The 26401-nt window shown below is 47.7% G+C and overlaps 3 protein-coding genes across 7 annotated transcripts in view; 1 reads left to right on the top strand and 2 right to left on the bottom strand.

The window, feature by feature from the left end:
* The window catches only part of ABCG5 (ATP binding cassette subfamily G member 5), a 47069-nt gene extending 36897 nt beyond the window's left edge, over positions 1 to 10172 (bottom strand). For both annotated transcript variants that reach the window (XM_073897782.1, XM_073897783.1), the window contains exons 1-3: positions 9924 to 10172; positions 4724 to 4853; positions 1262 to 1336 (exon numbers count right to left, since the gene is read on the bottom strand). In XM_073897782.1, coding sequence (XP_073753883.1) covers positions 1262 to 1336; positions 4724 to 4730 — 82 coding nt within the window. In that variant the 5' untranslated portion in view covers positions 4731 to 4853; positions 9924 to 10172. The remainder of the gene's footprint in view (positions 1 to 1261; positions 1337 to 4723; positions 4854 to 9923) is intronic.
* ABCG8 (ATP binding cassette subfamily G member 8) lies at positions 97 to 17691 on the top strand. Of its 3 annotated transcripts, none has more exons than XM_025868755.2 (13): positions 97 to 231; positions 4743 to 4841; positions 5909 to 6059; positions 9479 to 9717; positions 10194 to 10326; positions 10422 to 10691; positions 12894 to 13056; positions 13145 to 13228; positions 14110 to 14309; positions 14751 to 14827; positions 15572 to 15839; positions 16797 to 16924; positions 17010 to 17691. In XM_025868755.2, the coding sequence occupies exons 1-13, from the start codon at positions 169 to 171 to the stop codon at positions 17145 to 17147; spliced, it is 2013 nt and encodes a 670-aa protein (XP_025724540.1). In that variant the 5' UTR covers positions 97 to 168; the 3' UTR covers positions 17148 to 17691. The 3 variants fall into 3 exon arrangements, with proteins under 3 accessions (XP_025724540.1, XP_073753880.1, XP_073753881.1); XM_073897779.1 differs by having other exon boundaries at positions 4740 to 4841; XM_073897780.1 differs by having other exon boundaries at positions 106 to 231; positions 4694 to 4841.
* Positions 17692 to 25169: 7478 nt separating this feature from the next.
* The window catches only part of LRPPRC (leucine rich pentatricopeptide repeat containing), a 105061-nt gene continuing 103829 nt past the window's right edge, over positions 25170 to 26401 (bottom strand). For both annotated transcript variants that reach the window (XM_025868917.2, XM_073897778.1), the window contains one exon: positions 25170 to 25326. In XM_025868917.2, the coding sequence (XP_025724702.1) occupies positions 25270 to 25326 (57 nt within the window). In that variant the 3' untranslated portion in view covers positions 25170 to 25269. The remainder of the gene's footprint in view (positions 25327 to 26401) is intronic.

Here is a 26401-nt window from a genome sequence, read left to right as displayed (position 1 = left end):
GCCTGTGTTTATAGGAGGGCTTGCCTGGGAGGAGTGCCAGGAGAGAGGGGCAGTGAACCCGGGTCAGAGACTGCCCAGCTCTGAGAAAGACAAAACACTGGTGCTGTCGGGTAGCAGCTAAGGTGGAAAGGAAGTTGCAGCAAAGCGGCACAGACACCGCTGGGCCCCATGGCTGAGGCGGCCTCAAAGGAGAGAGGACTGTGGAACGGGGCTGCTCCCCAGGATGCCTCTGTGAGTGATGGGCAGTCACCTCAGTCATGGGGGGTGGGAGTGAATGGGACCTTTCTTTCCTCCCTCAGGAACTTTAACTCATGGCCAGGACCACAGAGGGAGAACATGGCAGCAGGACTCTATTTCCTGGGCATCAAAGGGCTGAGGGGAAGGGATTCAGGGGACGGGGGCGGGTAGGGGGCCTGTGAGGTCACTTCCTGCACGAAGGCACACTCCTATAGGGAAATGACGTTCCTGTCTGTGACCTGGGCTGATGTAGCTTTTTCTGAAGGAGACTGCAAAGCAGAAATTTGTTCACATACACTGGGGACTCTGCAGTGCCTCCTTCATCTGTGTGTCTGTCAAGCTCAGAGTCTCAGACACAGTAAACCAATGAAATAGGACGGCAGGCGACTTTTATGGGAACATCAGAATTTATGTGCAAAACATGGCTACAGCAGGCAGACATAAGACCCTGGAGAGAGCTGGAAGGTGCAGACAGCAGCCAGGGGGTTGAGAGGTTGGGGCACAAGTTCTCCACCCTTATCTTACATGAGAAATGCTTACCCGAGAAATGGCCTTTGGCTAAAGTCAGGGTGTGGGTGGGATTTGAAGCAGGAAGCTAAACTGGAAGACAGAAAGGAAGCAGAGCCCACCCTCTATCCCCACCTCACCCCAGCGCACCTTGTTGTCTTTGCCTGCTGTGGAGAAGAGGGACAGAAAATACAAGAAGGTTTGAGGACTCTGCACCCAAAAGGGAAGGCCACAGGCCACCTAGTCTGGCCCTGAGTTGCTAGGATGTGACTACAGCCCGGCCAATTCCTAGTCCACTCTGTAGCCATGACAAATAGCCATTTCTGATGTGGGAATACAGCCAGTCCTTGCCAAGAAATGACTCCTAGGAGCTGTGACTGCAGCGCTCATAGCCTGAATAGGATATAAAGCTAGCAGTGGCTATGGGGACACCTTCTGCCTTAAAAGGACTGACAATTCAGCCACCACAGCAAGGGATACAAATAACTGCCCAAACCCAACATCCAGGAATGCCTACCATTTCCAATTTCCATTTCTCCAATACCGTTACTCAAGGTTCCAAGTGACAATCTTCCCCCAACATTTAAGGCATCTGGAACAAGAGAATGAGGGCTACATATCTTGTCTAGATGTTTTAAAATTATCAATCAAGCTAAGAACTTTAAAATAGTTTTTATCTTCTTATCTTGATATACCTTCTGCACAACCTGAAAGGCCAGGTGTAAATTTAGAAATTCTAGGATCTTTTGGAGCAGCAGCAAGAACGTGGTGGCACAGGGGAGCCAGCTTCCAGCCGAAGCTACAGCCTGTCCCCCTTCTCTGCCCAACCCTAGCCCCACACGTGACTCACACACCCCTATGTGGTCATGCCATCCTGCCTACCCACATTCCATTCACACTCCACAGACAAATGCCCCTCTGGCTTGGGGCACCTGGCGTGGCAAGTGCCCTTGGCCCACAGACTCCTCAGTCCATGGGCAGAAGCATAGCCAGAGGAGGACAAAAGGGGTCCAGTCCTCAGGGCAAAGATGTGAGAGATCTGGTCTGACCATTTTAGTAAAGGCCCAGGCTCATCCTCTCAGCCAGGAACAAACCCTGCATGTTTCTGCCAGGCACTGAGTCCTCAGTGCATCACAACTCAAGGGCAAGGATTCCTCATTTTAGAATAAGGAACTTGGGCTCTGTGCTCCCTGAGTTCCCTTCTAATCTATGCTTCTGACTCAGGAATTTGATCAGAAGTTAATACAAGGAGAAATTACAATGTAGCCCAGCAGGAGCCAAGCAGGTTACCTACAAATAAACCTGCTTTTGCTTTTTTCAGTGTCACCTGTCAGAAATTCAAGTGATGTTCTGACAGTCGTACTGATTAAGATGTCAGCTGAATAGATATTTAAGTATTTGAAAAATATAGAGAATTTGTCAAAACCTCAGGAAGAGTCTAACAAATCCTTCCTGGGAGCCAAGGAAATATTTCAAAATGGAACAGAGGCCATCCCCAACCCAGCAATGAATTCTCTTCCTCTGAAAGTCGCCCTGCCTGTGCAGCTCCAGAAAGGTAGTCCCTAGATGGCAAATGAGGTCCCTGGCTGGCCTGTGCCTGACTACTTAGCCTGGGGGGAGGGTACTGCCCAACCCCCCGGGGAGCAGGGAGCGCCTCTCCACTTTTATCTGTCTCCCCATTTTGACACCTCTTTCCCCAGGGCCCCAGCACTCTCCACCTTTTCAAAGCACTTATCTGGAAAGTGGAATCCACTTGGGCATGAGGTCACCTGCACATAATACTCCAGACCCCAAAATGTCTGACCTCCTTTCCTAAGCCACCCCTCCACCTGAAATCTAACCTGGGTAGCTTTTGGCCAGGTCTTTGTTCACAGAAACAATTTCTGAGCTAACTCATATCTTCTACCAATCGACTTAGTATCCACCCTACAGACATTTACTTTTTTATAAACAAACACACAGGATGCATGTTAGCCCAAATGAGTCTCTCAATAATTGCTAGAATTTCTGATATTTTAACAGAATTAAATGGAAAAACTAGGCAGTGTGAGAGCTGGTGGTGGAAGTGGTAAGGTCAGGTGCAGAGCTGACGTGCCTGGAATACAGCACCTTTCTTAGCTGCCCTGGATCTCCCCCAGGAGAGAGCTCCTTCTCCACCTCTGAGGGCACAGGCCCTGGGCCCTGCTCCATCTCCATGGCCAGCTCCTGCCTTGGAGGCATTGGCAACTGAGGCACAAGGTAGGAGAAGTATTCTGGAGTTGTACTCGTGGGCTCCCTCTCTCACTTGGAAAACATATTTTGAATTATTTCAGACAGATCAGTTTAGTAGCGAACTCTCATGTACACACCATTAATTACCAAGAGCTCTGAAGCTCGATCCACCTCGCCTTCCCCTGTAACCTTCTCTCTTGTGTTCCTCTCTGTTCCCCAGAGATTGCCCTGCTGCTAAATGAGGTGTTCATCTTTCCCAGGTTTTTCTGTATAATTTAGGATCTTTATGGTAACAGTTCTAACATCAGACAAGATAAGTAGCTACGGTCTGCTGTTTTCCATACTGCCCTGGAACTCTGGGGACTACTTACAGCTGCTGCTGCACACTGTTACCTGTATTGATTTCCCTCCTCTCCCATGGGGCTGGAACATCCTGTCTGAGGACCTCAGACCTCCACCACTACAGGGAAGTTTGACAGAGACTTCTGGATATTATTTTCACATGAGTCATAAGTCATTTTGTTTTCACACAAAGCACAGGTAGGCACAGTGTACACAGTGTAAATATACCCTAAATGGATGCTTGAGGTCAGCCTGCCTCTACACCTGGCCTGTCATGCTCCATCCTAACCACCTATGCCATTCATTAAGACCTACGCTTCTTTGCATGGTGACAGAGGGTAACTGGATGTATTGTAGTGACCACTTTGCAGTGTACACAAATATTGAATCGTGTTGTATACCTGAACTAATATGATGTTATGTACCAATTTTACCTCAATAAAAAAATCTAAGCTGCTCAGAAACCACCTTTGTCACATCCCAGACTCCAAGCCTGAAGCGTGACGTGCGCTCCAAGTACTGGATGCTTGCTTGATTGACTGAAGGAACACATCAGTGTGAGAAGAGTAGCTCTGGGGGAAAAGATCCGAGTCAACTGGAACTTATTAATAAATACACTTTTTCCTGCACTAAAAAATAAAAGAAAAATGTATTTAAAAATGGAAATCTTACTAGGCAGGTTCTTCTTTTTTGGGACCTCAATGATTTAAAGGATTGAACTGATAAAATAGAAGGAATTCGGATCTGCTGATGGCTAATACCAAAGGTATCAGTTGATACCATGAAACACTGATTTATTTGATGTGCAAATATAGCATCACTCCAACAACAGCAAGATGATGAGGAGGAGGACTATGACAATGAGAGGGACTTCCTGTGAAATCTCCTAAAAGCATTTTGAATGGCTTTGTTGTGCAAAACTCATTAGAATAAGATGCAACTTTTCCAAGGATGGTGTCTTCCAAATATTGAGCATTAGCTTTTTGATAGTTATTTCCTCTCACATGCCAGGTACCTGGAGTCTCTTTGGCATTAGAAGATAGTAAGCCAGAGGCAGGGAAGAGAAAAGTTAAGGCCAACCCCCAGCTCGGGTGTCCCCAGAGCACAGAAGCTCACAAAGCTCTCTCCAGTACAGAGTCTGGGTCTTGTCCACCATAGGCTGCCTGGGTCCAGGCTCCACCAATCTGAGATTGAGTTTTCTGGAGCCAGGAGCTGTGCTGGAGGGAAGCCCCAAAGCTCGCTCTGCAGGGAAGGAAAGATTTGCCCTCATGAATGCTCGTATTTTCTCAGAGCCCTTGGGCTCCACCTACCCAAACCCATGTCTTCCCAATTCTGGATCTCAACCACACTAGCTGCTGCTCTCACCTCTTGGGTCTCCTCCCTGTTTTCTCTTAAGTGTTCAGCAGCTTTTGAAGGAGCCCCTCACCTGTCATGTTTGCCAGCAGGGCCTCCAGGACAGCTTGTTCTCCGAAAGTGACAACAGCCTGTACTTCACCTACAGCGGCCAGTCCAACACCTTGGAGGTCCGAGATCTCAGCTACCAGGTAGAAGCACACCTGAGGACAAGGTGGGAGGAGTGGGCAGGGAAGGCCAAATGATTCCCCAAGTGGAAGGTAAGGGTGAGCCCCTGCTGGCCACGTTGATGCCTCACATGCCAAGTGAATGTACAGAAGTGCCCTCACCTACACATGCCACGGCTGGAGGGTGACAGGCATAAGAGGACGAGACCTTTGTAAAACACAAATTACGTGAACCTGTCGGGGGGGGGATCAAACTTTTTTTAGCTTCAGATTTTGAAATAATTTTAGACTTCTGGGAAAGTTGTAAAAATAGTAGAGTTTCCATATACCCTTTGTCCAAATTCCCCTAATGTTAACATCTTTCATACCCAGAGTAAAACAATCAAAACTAAGAAATTAACAATCCTATGACACCATTCTATAGATTTCTTTCAAGTTTCACTAGTTTTGTGTTTTGTTGTTATTTGTTTGCAAAATATGCTGTCCCTGGAACTAATAAGGCATCCAGAATGCAAGGACTGCGGGCCTTTCAGAGGCTTTCAGGGAACCTCTGGTCAGATTCAAGACTTCCATTTCCCAGACCCACCTGGGGGCAGACCCCAGGCGGTCCAGATGGAACATGCTGGGGGCTGCAATGCTGAACCTCAGAGGCCCAACCCTGGCTTCCTGTAAATATGAGTTAGGACAAGCTAATGAGGCATGCCATAATCTTTCTCTGCTCTGCCACTTGTTAGCTGTATGACCTTAAAGGAGATTTACACAATGCCTTATACACAGTAAACATTTAATAAATCATTAGTCAATTACTATCTTTAAGTGAAGACATCATTTTGCTTTATGTTGTATTTTCCTTTCTGGTCTGCTATTGTACATGCTTCCCATGTCTTAACTTCAGACTTAGAAATGGTAGCTTCAGGTTCTCAGCACAGGGTCTCAACGTGGGCTCCACTCCTATGTTTGCTAGAACCTAGGGGTGGGCCCCTCAACCTGTTTGTATCAGCAGGAGGATATCTCCTATACAGAACTGAACAGAAGTTGCTGAAACCCTCTGACCACTCAGCTCTGAGGAACCTTCCAATGTTTCCCCACAGGTGGACATGGACTCCCAGGTGCCCTGGTTTAAGAAGCTGGCTCAGTTCAAGATGCCCTGGACATCTCACAAGGCTTCTTGTGAGCTGGGCATCCAAAACCTGAGCTTCAAAGTGAGGAGTGGGCAGATGCTGGCCATCATAGGGAGCTCAGGTACCTAAGGGCAAATAGTGAGGCGATGGGTTCTGTCTCTCCTGGAAAGAAGACTGGTCCCTCAGACAGGATGCTTCTCACAGAAACATGAGTAGAACAGCATAGCAGAGTGGGTGAGAGTACAGGTTCTGGGTCAGGCAGACCTGGGTTCAAATCCCAGCTCCTCCAGGGCGCCTGGGTGGCTTGGTCGGTTGGGTGTCTGCCTTCGGCTCAGGTCATGATCCCAGAGTTCCAGGATCGAGCCCGGCACTGGGCTCCCTGCTCAGCGGGGAGTCTGCTTCTCCCTCTGCCCCTCACCCTTCTCGTGTTCTCTCTCTCTCACTCCGTCTCTCAAATAAGTAAAATTATTTAAAAAAAAAAAAATCCCAGTTCCTCCATTAACTAATTCTCAGGCAGTCGCCATCATTACGAATCACGAGTGTGTCTCGAAGCTGCAGCCAGGGCTTGGTCCTTAGTTAACACCTATATTGAGACGAAGCAACAACCTTTCCAAGATCATCAGGCAGCTTCAGAATTCAATGTTCTTCTCGGGGACTTCTTCACCACTAGGGACATTCACTCATTGTTGCCTCACGACCAGGTAGGCACAGCCCCTGCTGCAACTCCCACTTCTCAGAGAGCCCCTCCAGTTCTTAGTGCAGACTTCAACCATCTGCAAAGATCCAGGTTCTTGGAGTGCCTCACAGTTACTTCCACAAGCCAAACTTAAAATTACACAATGCCAGAGGTGAATGGGGCCTTGGAGAACAAAGTTCACTCTCTCCAATGTATTCTTTCTTTTTCCTTGCCAGTTTGGAAGCCTCTTTAAAGGAGGGTTTTCAAATTACCGGTATTTTAAGTTATCAATCAGAGTGTCCTCCTGCCTCCCCTCAACACATGCACACCTTCATTCGACAAATGGGGAGACTAAAGTCTAGACAAAGTGAGTGATTCACCTGAAGATACCTTAATGCAGAGTTGGAACTAGAACTTTGGTCCTCTAATTCTCAGATCAAGGCGTTTCTCTCACATGGTATGAGAACATGTTATACCTTTTAATCATTTCCAGAAGTAAAGATTACTGTACTTTTGAACAACTCCAAATTTTTAGTCTTCTGATAGGGAAATTCTATTTATTGTCTAACCAAAGATCAAATTAGATAATGTGTGTCAATGCACTTTGTAACTTAAATAACACCCACAGGTCAAGTCCTGCCCACTTTTGACCCTGCCTCTGCAATTCTGATCTAAACACTTCACAGGCCAATTTTATTTTTGTAAATCCTGGTGGCTTTTCTTGTTGTATCTGCTTTTTCTTCATGAACTGAGAAACTGGGGGATATGTGGGCCCTGTGGAGGCACTTCCACAAAGCCTCAGAAGCATCACAATTAATACTCGCTACACTTGCTCCTATAGCTGTTAGCATCCTTGAGGAAAGTGAAGTTCGGAAATTGAGTAGTCTCCAGGACTTTTGACTCTAGGTTCAATGTTGTTTAGCTTCAGTTTTACTTAACTAAAATTATTTAAATGATTTCTTTTTAAGATTTATTTATTCATTTGAGAGACAGGGTGCAAGGAAGGGCGGGGGGATCCTCAAGCTGACTCCCCACTGAGTGCGGAGCCTGCTGCCAGGGGGCTCAATCCCAGGACCCTGAGATCATTACCTGAGCCAAAATCAAGAGTCAGCTGCTTAACCGACTGAGCCACCCAGGTGCCCCTAAATGATTTCTTAGAAAGATTTATCAATTACACATACTGTGACTCTTACTCCACTTAAGAAAGAATGAAACAAAAATGAATGAATGCTCAGCATAATTTATAAAATATAAATTAAAACAGCCCCAGACACTTTGGCTGCTTCTGTAGAATCAGCAGTAGCGACAAAGGTGTTTTCCAATGAATGAATTTACTTAATTGGAGACGCCTGCCATTTTATAAGGCTCTTGAATGCCTTTGGTGTTTTCTCCTGGTCTACAGAAGTTCTCCCAGGTGCACTAAGCATTCTCCACTGGAAAGGCCACCCCTACCTCTCATAAAGTGTTTAGGAAATGTGGCCTCCGCACTCCCGTATTGGGAATCCCATTGTACCTATGAATGTTGACAAAGTCCCCGGCTATCTCAGAGCCTGGATCTGATGTCTGAGGCTGGGTAGGGAGCAGGACCAGAGCCCTCCCCTCTAGTTTCTCTCCTGGCTATTTTGCTCCACTTAAGTTTGCAGGGACCTTGAATGAGGTGTACCTGGGAGGTAGCATGCAGGTCCCTTCCTACTGTGAGAGCCTCTGGTCAGTAAGCAGAAGAATTATTGGGGAGACTTCTTTTGTTTTTTGCACTGGAGGCATGGGGCTTCTTTCAGGAAGCACGTATGTATGGCAAGGAGGGGTGGTTATATTTGTGTATTGGCCCTTTCCTTGTTTGAAAACAGTTGCAAATTGTGCTTCCTGAAAGAAATTGATAGTAAAGAAACCAAACGCTCACTTGGGGGGAATGGGACAGAGCCTCATCCCTACCTGTTTGCAAAGTGTTCTCACAGCTGCAGCCCAAATGGCATTCACAGCTTAAATGGCTGTCAAAGAGTCTCATCAAATGCTTCTGGAAACCTGATCCAATCTGACACTTCCCCAAATCAATAGCAATCGCTGTCACTCAGAGGTGGATGGTGTTAACTTAGGGCAATAGATCACTTTTTCTAGAGAGTAAGAAGTACCACTGATAAAAATAGGAAAAGACAGATATACAGAAATACACGTGTATACTATGGTTTAGTTTTAAAATCATGTCCACATCTATTATTCCTCTATTTTTTCTCCTTATTTCTGAAAAGAAGTTCCCAGTTTGCATTTTTAAAAAACACTCTATTTGTGAGATCAAGCCCCATGTTGGGCTCTTCTCTCAGCTGGGAGTCTGCTTGAGCTTCTCTCTCTCCCCCTCTGCCCTTCCCCCCACTCATTCTCTCCCTCTAAAATAAATAAGTAAATCTTTTAAAAAACACCCTTTTAATTCTCCAAAATTAGTCCTTCCCACAAAGCCAGCTGCTGAGCCAAATGCTGCTGACACATTTACCACCCAAAAATGGTTAAGCTTCATGGTGCAATTAACACCAGCCTTACCTGGGAGAAAAAGGAACTTATTAGAGGTAGAAAGGGGCATTTGCTTCGGGGTACAGCCAGCGCCAGGACTCCAGCCCTCTCCTGCCATGCAGCCCCTGGCTAACTGGCTTAAACCCCCAGCGTCAACGTGCCTCCAACACCCCAACGGTGCTCAAATTGGCTGTGGGTGAAAGGCCTGGAGCTCTAGGTGCTGGGACTGCCCCATCCGGTCCAAAAGCTGTGCCACTTTCCCTAGGAGCTGGTTCAGAGTGGCTGGATAATGTGTGGGCTGCCGTGGCTTCCAGGCCGACCTCCGCAGCTCTGCTCTCAGGATGTGTTTGGTGGCTTCACAGGCTGTGGGAGAGCCTCTTTACTGGACGTGATCACCGGGAGGGACCATGGCGGCAAAATTAAGTCAGGCCAAATCTGGATCAACGGGCAGCCCAGCACGCCTCAGCTGGTGAGGAAGTATGTGGCCCACGTGCGCCAGCACGACCAGCTGCTCCCCAACCTAACTGTCCGCGAGACCCTGGCTTTTGTTGCCCAGCTACGCCTGCCCAGAACCTTCTCCCAGGCTCAGCGTGACGAAAGGGTAACTACCTGACCCTGGTGACCCAAAGAAGTCATGACATCCTTCCCCAGGTTGAGTTTGAGCAGCCCAGCTCACCATCCTTCCAACCCTACGTTCAGCCTTGCCCTCAGTCCACCTTTAAACCCTGCAACCCTCGGTAAGCCGCCCGGGCCCTGGCCAGTTCCCTTCACGGCACGGAACAAAATGTGTGAAGAGTGTCTGTCTACCTGTTTTCCCGTCCTCCGTGTGGGCAGGGAGTCCAGCTGTCTTCGTCCCCAGGTCGCGGCCACGTTTCCAACATGGCGCCATGCCCTGCGCGTGGGAGCCGCTCAGGACGTGCGGAAAGAGCGCGGGAACAAACACCGCATGGGGCAGTGAAGGCTGGAGCGCAAACCCATTCGCAGGGGCAGGCGCTCTACACTCCGGGACAACCCCGACTTGGCCCCGAGCCAGGCAGGCGGGCGGCCACGCGTCTAAACCCCCGCCCTCCTCCGCAGGTGGACGACGTGATCGCCGAGCTGCGCCTGCGCCAGTGCGCCAACACGCGCGTGGGCAACGCGTACGTGCGGGGCGTGTCAGGGGGCGAGCGGCGCAGAGTCAGCATCGGGGTGCAGCTCCTGTGGAACCCAGGTGAGGGCACGAGGTGGGGCCGCGGCGCCCACCTGGCTGGGCCCTGGCCCGCCAGAGTCCTGACGGCTCACCAGGCCTCTCTCTCCGCTGGGAAGGAATCCTCGTTCTGGATGAGCCCACCTCTGGGCTCGACAGCTTCACGGCCCACAACGTGGTGAAAACCCTGTCCCGGCTGGCCAAAGGCAACCGGTTGGTGCTTGTCTCCCTGCACCAGCCTCGGTCGGACATCTTCAGGCTGTTTGATTTGGTCCTCCTGTTGACGTCCGGCAGCACCATCTACTTGGGGGCAGCCCAGTACATGGTGCAGTACTTCACAGCCATCGGCCACCCCTGTCCTCGCTACAGCAACCCTGCCGACTTCTATGGTGAGCTGCCAGGCAGCGCCCCCACCCACCAAGCCCCGCCAGAGCCTGGTGGAGAGATCTGGAAGGGAAACTCAGAGGCTTCAGGGGAGCAGGACCTGGGAGGGGGGCGGGCAGAGCGGGCTGCAGAACAAGTGTCCCTTTGCCAAGTATCAAATGTCAGAAACGAGGGTCTGAATAAAGCAGCTTCTGACGTAGCTTCCCTCCTGTGCAGGATAGGTAAGAAGCCTTTGAGAATTACAATGGCTAGAGGAGAGAGAATCCAAGAGGGTTTGGATCAGTTTCTAGAATTGTGGTCTTTTTTCAAACTCTGTAGGGAAACTTAGGTTACCTAAGGTCAGGAGGCCACCAGGAAATCTTAAAGCTGTGCCCTGATGCCCCCAAAGAGGCAGAGAACCTGAAGGCACTCGGTGGTAGAGGGGGCCCCAGGGCACAGGGAGCTCAGGGCCATTTGGAGGTTTTGGTCAGTGAATCTCTAGATAGGAAAACTGTTCTGTCAGCACCAGAGAGGCCTATCTGCTTGGGGTTCTGAGCTCTCAGCACATAGCCCTCAGGGGAAGGGTAAGCCAATTCCTTCATTCCTCAGGAGACAGTTGTCTTTACAGGTGCCTGACCTGAAAGCAGATGCCTGGATCCTGAATGCTGAGGAGTGCCGTGGCAGCTGGCCAGGCTGCAGCTCCTCCCGAGTGGGGGGGGGGGGGGGGGGGGGGGTGGCGTAGCTGTGGTTTGTCTAATATGTCACCTGGAGCCCCAGCCTTCCTCCCAAGATGGCCCAGTGTAGCAAGGGCATCACCAATAACCACGATGACAGGGACCATGTCCTTAAGGGCAGACACTGGGCCCAAAAGCATCAAGCTCCAGAGGGTGTGCCTTGGACCCTCACAGACCTGCCAGGGTCATCTCCATCTTTACAGATAAGAAGACCAAAGCCTGAAGAGTTAAACCCCTTGCACAGAACTTGTAAGGCACAGAATGGGGACTCGCAGCCATGTGTCTGGCCCCCTCCCTGACTCCTGACCCTGAGCCCACATCCTCCTCCCAGGATCCAACGTCCCTCCTTCCCTAAGGAGGACAGGCCACTCTCTCCAGCCTACCAGCCCTTGTGCACTCACAATGTTTGAACTCACATAAAGGGCACCTGTCAAACTGGCCATGGGGAGCAATGTGCAGTAACCCCAGAGGGGGGTTACCAGAAGCCAGATGTCCACAACAGACCTGAAAAAAAACCTTTTCCTTTATATTGTTATCATTTGGGTGGGAAAGGGGCTCTTGCCTACCACCTACCAATCTGGGGTACAGGGCCTGGCAGTACCCAGAGAGTCTGGTGTTCTGACCTACAGGCCTGCACACTAAGGAGACATACTGCGTTTTACAAGACTCCTTCTAGACATTATCCTGCTTTGGGACATGTCATGAAAATGGCAGGAGGGAAGAGACAGAGGTTAAGAGGAGGAATGGTGGGAGGTGAGCCACCCTCCGGCCTGGAGTAAAGCTGGGCTCAGGCGGGCCCTGGTTATGACTGGGTGGGTGTGCCTTTCTGACATTGCAGAAGCCCCATGAGAGTAGAGCTGGGGCTGGGGCTCCCAGATGCTTCCCACAAGTAATGTGGAGGTGGGTGCGGAGCAGCCTGGAAGGCAGTGACAGCTCTACTTATAATTGTCCAGACACGGACGCCCTCCAGCCAAAACATTCTCTCCTTTTAGGCAGGCTGCTTGGGGAGCCAAATTACCTATTTACAGTGAGAACTAGCACTTCCAGGTGCCCAGACTGCCCAACCGCCTCGTGGCCAGCCCACCTTCTCTCCATGGGCAGGCACACCAGGGAGGCTAAGTCCTCATCTCAAGCTTCCTAAATGCCCTTGAGTTGGAGTCAGGGCATAATTGTGCCATGATCTTTGTCTCTTCCTGATGTCCCTATAATGAGCCCGGGGATTGGGATGGGGGCCTCTGGTGTTGCCCTTCCCCTGCAGCAGGCTTTCCCCTGAAGTGGATGTGGCCAGGCCCAGCAGGGTGGGAGGCCAGCCCTGGGTGTCTCTCTGTCTCTGCTCTGCTCATCACTTCGTGGTCCACTCTCAGAGGGTGGGGAGCAACGTCCTGGAGCCCCCAGGGGCTGACCGGCATTGTGAACTGACCTTGCATCAAGCTCCTCACCTGTGAGCAGGTACAGAGACCCAGCCACCCATGGCCCCACATCTTCTCCTTACAGTGGACTTGACTAGCATCGATAGGCGAAGCAGAGAGCAGGAAGTGGCCACCAGAGAGAAGGCTCAGTCCCTTGCGGCCTTGTTTCGAGAAAAAGTTCGTGGCTTCGATGACTTCCTGTGGAGAGCAGAGGCGAGGGAGCTGGGTGAGGGCACTTACCTGGAGAGGTAAGGCAGGCCAGGGTGGCTCTGGGTGGAGAGCTCCTTGCAGAAGGCAGCCACCCCACACCCCATGACACACACTGCTTCTTGGCAGCCCAGCCCTCCCCCAGGACACTGACCAGCCCCCGACTCCCACGGAGCTGCCTGGCCCTGTACAGCAGTTTACCATGCTGATCCGGTAATTATCTGCCATTTCATCCCACTACCACCAACCCTGTCCCACAAGTCTTTATTGTATCAAATTAAGCCCTTTCTATCTAAAGTGAATTTGAAGGGGAAAGAGGTAGAATCATTTTAAAAAAACCAGTATCACCAAGACCAGCACTAGCCCTCTGTGCAATACAGAACACTCCTGTTACTTTTATTCTTTAAACAATATCAAAATGTCCTTACTGGCCGGATGATTGGAGAAATTATGTAGGATTGTGGTGAAAAATTCAGACAATACAGGAGAACCCCAAGTGGAGAGGGAAGGTTACCTGTCACATCAGCCCTCAGAGAAAACCAGACCTACATGTTTGGTGTGAGTCTTTCTAGATATTCCCATGCACACAGCGTTTTAATACATAAATGAGATCATACTTTGCATATGGTTCTATAACCATTTTTTTGTTTGTTTTTGGCCTCATATAGAAAAGGTCTCTACCTCTCATCTGGTTAGGTCTTCTTCGGCATTCCAATCTAAAAAGCCATAATTCATTTCCCTGCTAAGTGCATATTGATGGTTCGATTTTTTTCAGGCTTTTGCTATGACAACATTGCAGCAACCACCCTTGTACATATGTCTTTACATACCTGATTGGTTATTTCCTTAGGATAATGTCTTTAAGTAAAATTACATGGCGGATACGTTGACAATAAAGTAAATTATTTATTGTGTACCTAGTGTGAGACAGATGCTGTCATCAATGATCTCATTTGAGCCTCACAGTCCTTGTGAGAGGGTAGTGCTATTCCCATTTTAAAGATGAGAAAAGAGAGGCTTGCTGAGATTAAATGACATTGCCATGTGACAGGCTGGTATATGTTGTTCCCTTGGCATCTCTTTTGTTTTCTAAGTCGTCAGATTTTCAATGACTTCCGAGACCTGCCAACTCTCCTCATCCATGGAGCAGAGGCCTGCCTGATGTCCCTGGTCATTGGGTTCCTCTATTACGGCCACGGGGCCATCAAGCTCTCCTTCATGGACACAGCCGCCCTCTTGTTCATGATTGGAGCTCTCATCCCTTTCAACGTGATCCTGGATGTCATTGCCAAATGTGAGTGGGGCTTGCTCTCTGTGACCCACACCTGAAACAGCCAGAGGACACGGTGTTGGTCACCCCTCTGAGCTGGTCCAAAACCAGCCTATGTTCCTCTGAACTCCTGGGGAGAATGGGTTTGCTGAGTAGTTTCACCATGATTGCAAAACAAAAGGTGGTGATTGTTTTTAAAGTTCGCACATTAATATTAGTATGCAAATGAAAGCAGATTACCCAGGAGTCTTAGGCATTCCTATTATAGCAGGAATTATACTTGACAGCAATGCACAAGTCACAGAATTACAAACATCTAAATTAGGATGGTTTAACTCTGCCTGCTTTTTAAAAATAGAAGACATTTAGTTAATATGACTATTGATAATTGTACTAAGAGAGACTCAAAAGCAGAAACCCTGAAAATTAATGTCACTTTCATTCTCCTTTTCTCCCCCTTTTTAGGTCACTCAGAGAGGGCAATGCTTTACTATGAACTGGAAGATGGTCTCTACACTGCTGGTCCATATTTCTTTACCAAGGTGACTGGTTAGGGCTGAGAGCAAGTGACCAGGTAGTGGGCAGGGGCAGAGAAAGCTACACTGCGTTGTACAGAAGCTCCAGAGAAGTATTTTGCTGAGCCAGGGGGCCGTGCGTCATCTGGAGTTACAGATGTCACATCTGCAAGGGGAGTTTTAGAGACTTGATATTTTTAAAACATTTACTAGAAGACCAGGACTGTGGACTAGGAATGACACTTTCCTGGTCAGCAGAAACCTTAAAAAAGAACGAGAGAGAGAGAGAGAGAGAGATGGAAGGTAGGGAAGGAGGGAGGGAGGGAGGGAAACATCCAGCATACTTCACCTCTCCGATCTCACGACATCTCCAGGAAGCATGTTGGCTTTTGCTATACTCTTTCCAGGAAACGGAGGCTCAGAGAGTTATGCAGCGGTCTCAAAGCCCCACAGTTATTGGGTCTGGGCAGGCAGGCTGGGGACTTAAACAGAACAGATGCCTCATTGCCATTGTCACCAGGCCGCACGGCCTCCCTGGGGGAAACTGCTCTGAACAGTCCCAGATGCAGCACATGGCGTCCGCAGGAGGAAGCCAGCAGGGAGGTCACGTTCCAGGGCCCCACACCCGCACCCACCAGCCATCCTGCTGCAGCCTGATCATCAGCGGGAGGGAAGGTTGGCATCATAGAGGGTTAATATCTTTAAATATCTAAAGAACAATGACAGTGAAGGCAATTAGCTCCACATCCTTGCAAGGGCTATTCTTGGCAGATCCTAGGGGAGCTTCCGGAGCATTGTGTCTACATCATGATCTACGGGATGCCCACCTACTGGTTGGCCAACCTGCACCCGAGCATCGAGCCCTTTCTGCTGCACTTCCTGCTCGTGTGGCTGGTGGTCTTCTGCTGCAGGATCATGGCCCTGGGTGCTGCCGCCCTGCTCCCCACATTCCACACATCTTCCTTCTTTGGCAATGCTCTCTACAACTCCTTCTACCTCACTGGGGGCTTCATGATGAGCTTGGACAACCTGTGGACAGGTAAGGCCTGCTCCCCTCCCCTGGTCAAGCTTTTTGAGTCATTCTGGGGCTGGATGAAACCTGCTTTCACCTGGGGATGAGAACTCACCATTGAGATCCAAGTTAAGCCTGGTTTTTCTGGGAGCCAACTGTCCTGCTTGTCAAAGGAATGATTCCACGAGAGGGTGCAGATGGCACACCTTCCTCTATCCCCCAGCTGACACCTGGAGGTCACCCTTGACTCTCCCTCACTCTCCACATTCACCAGTGAGTCAGGTCAGTTCTGCCTATCCCATCTTTCTGAAATGTTGCCTTGCCTGATCGATCCCCCAGCCCTGGCCTTATCGTCAGGTCTCAGACCACTGCAATGGTCTCTGTGACCCTGGTCCTACTGCACCCCTCTCGACCCTTGCCCATGCAGAGGGTGCTTTGTAAGGTGCAAATCCATGTCACTGCTTTTTTCAAGCCCTCTGGGGGGCTGCTAACTCCCTGCAGCCCCGACCTTGCTCTTCTGAAGTCCCCAGCACACTCCACGCACACATAGCTGAGCCTGTGTGGCTCTTCTCTGTGGGGAGCAATCCGCCCCCCGCCCCCATGCTCCCTTCTCCAGACCAGCCAGGCTGGGCTTATTCCTTCCTCCTGCTCCGGGTACTGTGATACTCCCGTGGGGTCAGGGCACAGACTCACAAATCTCAGCTGTGCCTCCTTGAAGCTGAGCACATCCTGGGACACCTCGTAAATGACTCTCTCAAATTGTTATCTTTCCAGCATGTGGTGACCCCCACAGCCACCTGGCTGCCTGTACTCCACCCCTGTCCCAAGCTGTCACTCTGGCTCTTTCGCCCTCTCCCTGCTCTCCTGCCGCCTCAGGGACCTTGCTTCCCTTGGGGCAGAGCCGCCAGTGCCCTCTGGTCAGGGGTGCTTCCCAGGGAGCAGGTCGTTAGCCTGTGTGAGTAACATGGCTTTCACTGTCTCCAGTGCCCGCCTGGATTTCCAAAGTCTCCTTTCTCCGCTGGTGTTTTGAAGGGCTGATGCAGATTCAGTTTAAAGGGCACACTTACCACATGGCCGTCGGCAACTTCACCATCCCTATCCCTGGAGACATGGTAAGTAGCTGAGCCCTTCGACTCTAAATAGCTAACATCCATCTGAATGTTTTCTCAGTGAGTTCACTGACGTCTGTGTCCCCAGATCCTCAGTTCCATGGGCCTGAACTCACACCCCCTCTACGCCATCTACTTCATCCTCATTGGCATCGGGGGTGGCTTCATGATCCTCTACTACGTGGCCCTAAGGTTCATCAAACAGAAATCAGATCAAGACTGGTGATTCATGCCCAGGCCCTGGCCTGCTGGTGGGGACTTGAGAAGACCCTTCGGCTGCGCTCCTTTCTTTCCTCCCAAGGAGCCCCTTCCCTGGGCACCAGGAGGACAGCACAGGGAACTCAGCTACACGGGCCCTCAGCACTGCAGTGGCACAGGCTGACCACAGGATGGCAGTAGAATAAAGACAGTAGAAAGGGATTTCTGATCCCGGGCCAGAGCTTGCCGTTCCTGGGCAAGGGAAAACTGAACTTGGGGACACCTACAATGTTGCTAATTGATTTCCTTTTCATATGTATTTATATAGGCAACTCAGTGCAGGATGGGAGCAAGTTAGGTATGAATTGAATAGGCTATGCAAGAACTGGATCCAGAGGAAACAATAACATTGCCTAGCGAAATGTTTGTCCTCATCTTCAGGCCTCCCCAAACTCTGTGTTTCAGTCACTCTCAATACAGAAAATGACCTAAGACATACTAGTGAGATGTCATCCTTTCTTTTTGTGTGGGATCATGGGCTCCAAAAGCCAAACGGAAGAATTAAAAATTTATTGAACATCTACTGTATACCAGGTACAGTTCAAAACGCTTTATTTATGTGGACAACCATATACAATTCTCAATGCTTTGAGGTGGGTGGTATCCCATTTTATAGATGAGGAAACTGAGGTAAAAATTCAGTTTGCTAATAAGGTCACATGACTACTATGTGGTGGAGTCACATGTGGGGATCAGAAAGCTTTGGAAGCCTTAGGGGTTGGAGGGCAAAAGGCAAGTCCTGTACGACTTGGAATTCCAGGAAGGCTCCAGAAGATGATGGTTGTAGAGGCTGTGACCTCTACTGTGACAGCTCAGCCGGGCCTCTTAGACTTGCATCCCACTGGCCCTGGCTGGCTCTGAGGACCAACCTCGAACCTTTCACAGTGGCCAGGGTATGGGATAGATCATGCCCAGGTTTCGTGCTTTGTTGCCTGAGCATTGAGGACCATCTGACCCAAAACTGGTACACAGAGGGGAGCAGATTGTTCCCAAAGGAAATGCCAGAGTCTGGGACCAAAAAAGGAGGAAGGTAAGTATTTGGGAAGCAAACAGTAAACATTCACCCCAGTTTCCCTAGACTGTTACTATCACTGCTCCGGGCAGGCAGCATGGACCTTACCTGGGAGCTGGTTAGACAGGCAGAATCTCACACTCCACCCAGACCAACTGAATCCGAATCTGCATTTTTAAAAGATCCCCAGGTGATTTGTGTACCTGAGTTTGAGAAGCAGTACTCTAGCACACTGCTCTTTTACAGTACACAGGGAAACTCAGGGTCTTTACACTGCTACATTATACCATGGCATATTTTGACATCGTTACATTGCCACCATCCAATGGGCAGGCCCAATTCAAGATTAACTGTTCAGACAAGGACCTTCATAGCAAAAGGATCAAGCAGATCTAGTTGTCAATTCTCTTTGGGATCCTTCAGTTTTGAACAGTTCCTCAACTTTCCTTGACTTTTGTGACCTTGACGCTTGAAGATTCTGCAGAATAGCTCTCACTGTGAATTTGGCATATTTTCATGATGAAATCCAGATCATGAATTTAATGGGATATCACAGGGATATCCTTTGGCAGAGATGTTGCAGAAGTGACATGCCCTTTTCCTTGCATCCTATTGGTGGTGAAGATTGCAGTTTGTCCTGTACTGAAGATGTTCCCTTGATCACAGGGGTGTCTGCCAGGACTCTCCACAGCCAAGTCCCTTGTTTGGTAATTCATAAGCATTTTGTAGGTAGGTGCTTTGAAACTATGTAAGTTACCTGTTGCTCATTAAACTTTCCATTTATCCGTTTTTCAATTTATATCAATATAAAATTGTAGTTTTCTATTTTAGTCAATGGATTTTGATCCGTTAGTATCATTATTAATTTTTATGTTCAAATCATCCGTGATTTGGCCCTGGAAGCCCATTCAAGTGGGCTTCTGCATCCTTTTGATCTATCCCCATCATTGTGCGAACACTTTCTTTCACAAAGTGTTTCAGGCTCATCTTGTACTTTTCCACCCCCAGTCCTTAGACCCAGTGCTTAGAAAGCAGACATTTCTCTAAAAAATCTTGGTTCCTTTTAGTGGAAAATGGTATCTAAAAGCCAAGGTCTGAGTGGTAAGTCTGTCCATTGCTACTGGGACATCACTGCCCCCAGGCCCTCTCAGGAGGCAAAGTTGGGAATGCATACGTGTGCACACAGGTCTGTATATGTTTGTGTGCACACATACGCACACCTACCTGTACACTAATACATCCAGTTCCCAAATTCCCGTACATCATAGAGCTGATGCTAATATTCTCCTTTTCTGTGTTTGTGACTCCCTTTTCCAGTTGCGAGACACCTGGATTCCGCTGGCCTTCATATTTTCATTCATTTGGTTAATGCCCTGTGTGTAACCAATCTCCCATCTCTACCACGTTTTCTGGTGTGTAGATACCCTCCTCGCCCTGCTGGGGCTGCATCTCTCCCATCAAGCTGTCCCCTAGTCTGCACAGATGCCGTCCTCACCCCATTCCTGACCAGCCCGGCTCCTCCCACACCCGCACCGCGGTCACCTAAAGGCTTTAGGCCTAAAGGGAGAAAGGAGGAGGAAGAGGACATGGGCTTTTTCATGAACTCCCCAGTGATTCCAATGTGCAGTGAGGGCGGACAGCCACTGGGGTCTATCATCTCACTGAGTTATGGCCCCTCAGTTTAGAAGGGGCCTTAATGACTCCGTGGGCTCTGGTGTGCAGGGCTGTGGGGGAAAGGGGCAAAGTGCCAAGGCCGGAGAATGGGAGAAACTCCAGCAGCAGCCATTTCTTTTTTTGCTGGAGCATCCTGGTTCTCCACCCTGGTTGCCCACCCTGGAGTTTTAACAACCTCTGTGGACCCACACCCAGAGATTCTGATTTCATGGGTCTGTTTTTTGAAAACAGAAAGAAACAAAGAAACAAAACCAAATGAACAAACAAACTGCTCCCCAGGGTGTGCGGGTGGTCTACTCAGCCCCTCCCTGCCCTGAAAGGGGGAGAGGTCCGCCTGTGAGAAATTTTCAAAAGCAGGGGTCACAAACTCTTCCTGTTAAGGGTCAGATAGTATTTCAGGTTTTGAGGGCCACTCAACTCTGTTGCAGTGTTGAAAGCCACCACAGACAATTCTAAAGTATGGGAGATGTGGTTGTGTCCCAGTGAAACAGAAAAACAGCGCTCTGGATTTGTCCCAAGGCTGTAGGCTTTGCACACCCTTGACCGGAAGGCAAAGGTTTTGAAGTTTGCATTTTATTTTATTTATTTATTTATTTTTTTCTAAAGATTTTATTTATTTATTTGAGAGACAGAGAATGAGAGATAGAGAGCACGAGAGGGAAGAGGGTCAGAGGGAGAAGCAGACTCCCTGCCGAGCAGGGAGCCCGATGTGGGACTCGATCCCGGGACTCCAGGATCATGAACTGAGCCGAAGGCAGTCGCTTAACCAACTGAGCCACCCAGGCGCCCCTGAAGTTTGCATTTTAAGCGCTCCGATTTCTTACGCTATTGACAGGGAAATTTTAATTAAGCAGAAAGTAATTACCTATACTGACTCAAATATTTCTTTTCTTTTTTTTAAAGTAGGCCCCATACCTAGTGTGGAGCCCAACACAGGGCTTGAACTCACAACTCTGAGATCAAGACCTGAGCTGAGACCAAGAGTAGGATGCTTAACTGCCCGAACCACCCAGGCGCCTGACTCAGTATTTCTGATGTGATTTCGTTTTTTCTGCTCTTGTTCCTATAAAAATGATGTAAGGCCTAATCTTGCCCTGGGTCAAGCTCATCTCACCAGTCAGGTTCACAGGGAGAGATCTTGTGCTTGCTGTTTTCTTTCTCCCACTCGACTTGTTTTGATTCCAGATCAAACAGCTAGCAGCAGGGATATTTAAATAGACACCAAATCCAAGTGCTAACCACAGACCTGGGAGATGTAGGGGCTCTACTGAGACTCAAGTACTACTCACTTAGCGGAGGCCCCTTCCCTCAGGCCAGCCCCAGGCGGAGGGCACCCAGCCCATTTTCTGCATGCACATGTGGTTGTTAGCAGCTAACAATTAAAACAGTAGTATTTTAAGCAGTGGGTTGAGATTTTTCACACACACCAACTCAGAGGCCGGGTAACACTTCTCAGCTTTCCATGTCATAGTGCCCATGTTTCTTGTCTTTGTGTAAAGTTGGAGCTACTCCTTGTTTCCCCAAACTGCTAAAAAGCCCAACTGCCCCATGTTAAAAATGAAGCTCTTTTTTTGTTGATCCCACTCTTGTACTGAAGTGGCTTCCATTACACATTTGAAAGCCCTCCTCCTCCTGGCAGTAAACTTGAACATGTTTTCCATGTGGGAAGACGGGTTTTAAAGGACTTCTTGGGCCTCGACTCCCACTATCCTGGCTCTGAGCTACAAAGTGGCATCTTTGATCTCTTAGGAAGACAAGTGTGTGTGTGAGGAAACCCTCCAGTGCATGCAAGGCACACATCTCAGAAAGAGCATGGCTTGGAAAGTGGGACAGGTGCTGTGTTCATTGTTCATTCGACGATGCTTACTGGGTGCCAAGCAGGGCCAGGTTCTGTTCTAACTGGTGTAGAGCTCACTGTCTGGGGTAGGAAACGACATAACAAATAATGAGAGTTTCAGCAAGTGCATGCCTGGGGCAGAGTTGGTGAAGATACTACTTTCAAGAGATCTCTGTAAGCACGGATCCCGACAGCCAGCCATTGTCCAAACAAATGTGCAGGGGCGCTAAATATGAAGTTAAATGTTTTTGCTCTGCCTGAACCGGATGATGTTTCTTCTGATGGTTCTTTTCTTCGTGCAAAAAAGAAAAAGATAAGTGCTTATTTTGAATTTGCAAATGCAGCCATTTCCTTTATTTGTACTAAGGCTGCATAATGTGGGCTTTGTAAAGTCCGCGGGTCTGAAAGCACGATACATTCCTAATGGAAACAGCAAAGTGATAAATTACCATGATTGTGTACCCCCTGCAGCTATTAGCTCGACCATACTTCAGGAATGTTGCTTTCACTTTATAGAAACTATAAATATTGGTTTGTCAGAAAGACAAATATTAAATGAAAATTGTGCTCAGACACATGAGAAAACATATGCAGAATACACACACTGCAGACTAGAGGAATACATTGTACAGGGAAGAACAATTTGCAATATAAAGCTTGCTTAATAATTTACTGGAATTCACAAACTTGGCATTTATGCCAGGCACTGGGTATCTGACTAAATGGAAGAAAATAACCTTACAATGTAAAGCTGTCGGGCCTGGGAACGTTTGTTTTAATGTGAAAGCTTGCTTTCTTAAAAACAGAAATATCCCAACAGTTTAGAGGTTCTAATTTTTCAACTGGATTGTTTTTGGGAAGTCAGAGTCCTAGCCATGTGATAAATCACCGTGATTCTGATCACTGTGGGTAAATTTAACTTCTGTAAGCCCAGATGTTTCTCATCGTGAATGTGACGGAAGAGGGGTGCCCGATGCACAGTAGCAGGTGCTCATGGTTAGCTTCACAGGACACATGGACCTGACAACAGTACATGGGGGGCCTGCGGCCAGGACTGTGCAAGGTCTGGGCTTACAGACGTGACACACAGAACTGGGGCCTGGGGAGTTCACAAGCTGCGTGGTATGTGCTCTTTTAAGTGGCTGCGGGAGCCCTGGAGAGACAATAGGCTAGGTGGGGAGAAGGGCCAAGAAGCCACAGAGAGGAGCCCCCCAAGGTTGGCCACAGCAAGCTCACCCGAGGAAGGAACAGGGGGGGTAAGGCAAGGGGGTAAGTGTGCCCGGGACCACTCTGTGCAGCTGTGGAATGCTCCTTCTGACACTTAATGCAGATAAAACCGCCTTCGCTTTCAGTGTCCATTTACCATATATCCACCTCTACTCATTCTCGCCAACTTTGTACCTCAGGGATCTCAAATATCTGCTTGTCCTTACACCAGAGAAGCCGTGATATTGTTGGTTCTCTACACACAAACTGTACACCATTTAACAAAGAAATTCTGGCCGCAATAGAGGCTACCACACAATTTTTAATTTAAAATTTTAAGACTAAAGTCCTTGAAATGATAAAAGTGATTATGCAAAAATTTGATAAGATTAAAAATGAAGAGGCTCACAGGTTTTGAGTATAATTTATTCAAAGCATTTCACATTAAAATTATATTAAATTCATGAACATACAATTACATGTAAAACATACTTTCCAAAAGTTTACAATGACGTTTACTTTTTTAGTTAGCTGTTTGCTTATTTTAGTCTAAAACGTATTATTGTGTGCTATAATTGTGTTTGCTCTCTATTTCTATTTGTTTCAATTTTGCTATTATTTAGAAAGTATTTCTTAGCCCACATAAAATACACAATTACATTTTTAATATTTAAATTCAAAAGGGGAAGCCAGTAGTGCTGTTTAGAATGCTAGATGAGGGATTTGTACCTATTTCCTCGGCACTACACCTGGCATTTTACCAGCGTCAATATACAAGGCTGGCTTGGAGTCACTTCATGCAATTAAGATTGTACTCTCAGTCTCTGGCCCAGACAAAACTGGGAAGTCCAGGGTATGTCCCAAGGTTATGCCTCTTCTGAGAGACCTATTTCAATGAACATCAATAAAGCATTGCTCCAATAACTTAGGGTTAGCATACTGCAAAAATTAGGGCCTGCTTCAGTGGAATCACTAACAGGCGTGAGGCTCGTGGCCAACCAGACAATGCAGGGACATACACAATAGCTCCAGGGCCTGCCCCTGGGGAGCAAACAAAGGAGAGCTTCATTAAGTCCTCTAGGCTGGGACTTGGCATTGGCCAAGGCCTCTGAACCCTTAGGTCTACCTCCACAAAACCGAGATGAAGGAAAGCACAGCCAATCCCGTGATGACGTTTACTTCTTGGCTTCCCTCCATCAACGCACCCCTCCCTTTCATGTCATCTGCAGGCTCTAGATGAAGGATGGCTGGGTCCACAACTCAGGTCGGCAGCACAACCAGCTTGAGGCCAGCTTACTTCCTACAAGGCAAGGTCTCCCCTCATGTAAATAGTGGGAACCACTGATTTCAAATGGATAAGGATAAACCTCAAATAAAGCATTTTCAACATTTTGGGTAATTAATTACCTAATCCCCAAATAGTCACTGTTACATATTAAGACACTTTTGTAATGGTAAAGTGTTTCACAACCCAGCCTGAATTCTTCTATAGTAACAACGGATAATATAGATATTAATAGGCATGAAAGCCAATTTGGGGATAACTTTGATAAAACAATACAAACCACAATTTCCTTCATATATAAAATCACACATTCAAAGGATGAGTATGAAGTAACAAAAGCCTAGTGCAGGGTGTACTTGTGCTGGCAAACCTGAAACCAAGACAAGAGGTAATGCACTGCTCTCTGCTTCCTGATCAAAGTCACAGCCAGGACTCAGTCTTAGAGACGTCTATGAACAGAGCCTCTCAGAAGCCTCCGTGGTAGAAGGGAAAGCATGGCAGGGAGCATCCAGGCATTGGCAAATAGCACCCTGACCGAGGGCAAGGAAAAGGAGTGCTAGATGTGATGACTTACAACATGCCTACCGGTGGCAGCCAATTTACAAAACTGGAAAATAATGCTGGGTTTCACACATGAAGAGAATTCCTATCATAGAATAGTAAAGCCTTAGGAAGCTCACCGAGCACCATTTTGTCTAGCTCCAAAATTTTCAGATACACAGTATTAACAAGCAAGTCTTAAATACAAGGAATAACATTTTTATGAAAATAATGAACAAACCAGAACAGGGGACCTGAAGAGTCACTGGGAGAAGAACCCTGAAAACTTACAGATTCAAACATCAGAAGCCGTGAAAAAAATGCTGTAGAATTTATGTTGTCGGCAAAACCCCAAAAAGTCTAGTAACTAAGTGCACAGTTACTGTCAATAAAGTGTTGAAAATATATACATTATGAATAAAAAAAATACACAAAGTAACTTTTCATTTATTTATTCTGTCCTCTCAGATATATTTAAAAAATAACATTTTAGACATTGAATCACAAATACACACAAAATATAGTGCCTGCTTGCTTCACAAAGGGTTTTCCCTTGATTCCTTTAACTGCTTTGCATAAAATTCGAAGCTTTCCTGTTAAGAAGACAAAGGGAGGGAAGTCACAGGTACAGTCACCCTCGAGAACTCATGGCACAACACTCAAGTCATACAAAACAAAACAAAACCCTCAAAAGGCATAAAGTGCTGCAAACTGATAGCAAAGACTGCTGGGCCCATCGCAAGTGCTGTCCCCTCAAGCCCCAGCACCTTTCTGTTGATGAAGTCAATTAGCTGAAGGGCCGCAAGTCTAGAGTTAAAGCTGCACCAAGAGCCTCCGCTGTGTGTGCGCATGTGCATGTGCGTGCAGGTATTCACACCTGGCTATGGAAGGTTCAAAAAAAACATGGCGTACTGACTGGCAGCTTAATGACACAATAAAAAGAATTTTGCATGTATGATTTCTCTTATTAAAATAGAACAAAACAAAATAAAATTTCCTGGGCAACTGATTAAAAACGGGCAGAGGACCTGAAGAGACATTTTTCCGGAGAAGACATCCAGATGGCAAAGAGACACATGAAAAGATGCTCAACACCACTCATCACCACAGAAATGCAAATCAAAACCACAACGAGGTAGCACCTCATACCTGTCAGAATGGCTAGGATACAAAAGACAAGAAATAACAAGTGCTGGTGAGGATGTGGAGAAAAGGGGACCCCCCCCCTGCACTGTTGGTGGAAATATAAAGTGGTGCAGCCACTGTGCAAACAGTATGGAGTTTCCTCAAGAAACTAAAAAATGGAAATACCATATGATCTAGTAAGTCCACTACTGGATATTCACCAAAAGAAAACAAAAACACCAATTTGAAAAGACATGCACCCCCATGTTCACTGCAGTATTATTTACAGTAGCCAAGACATGGAGACAACTTAAGTGTGCATCAATGGATGAATGGATAAATAAAACGTGATACATACATATATATATATATATATATATATATATATATATATATGATACACATGGAAGATTATTCAGCCATAAAAGAATAAAATCTTGCCATCTGCGACAACATGGATAGACCTGGAGAGCTTTAAGCTAAATGGAGTAAGTCACAAAGAAAAGACAAATACCATATAACCTCACTGGTATGTGGAAAAAT

This window comes from Callorhinus ursinus, unplaced genomic scaffold (assembly GCF_003265705.2).
Source record: "Callorhinus ursinus isolate GAN/ISIS: 27379988/994484 unplaced genomic scaffold, GSC_fseal_2.0 scaffold10, whole genome shotgun sequence".
NCBI lineage: Eukaryota > Metazoa > Chordata > Mammalia > Carnivora > Otariidae > Callorhinus > Callorhinus ursinus.
The sequence above is the reverse complement of the archived record's forward strand: the minus strand, read 5'-3'. Positions and strand labels throughout refer to the sequence as shown.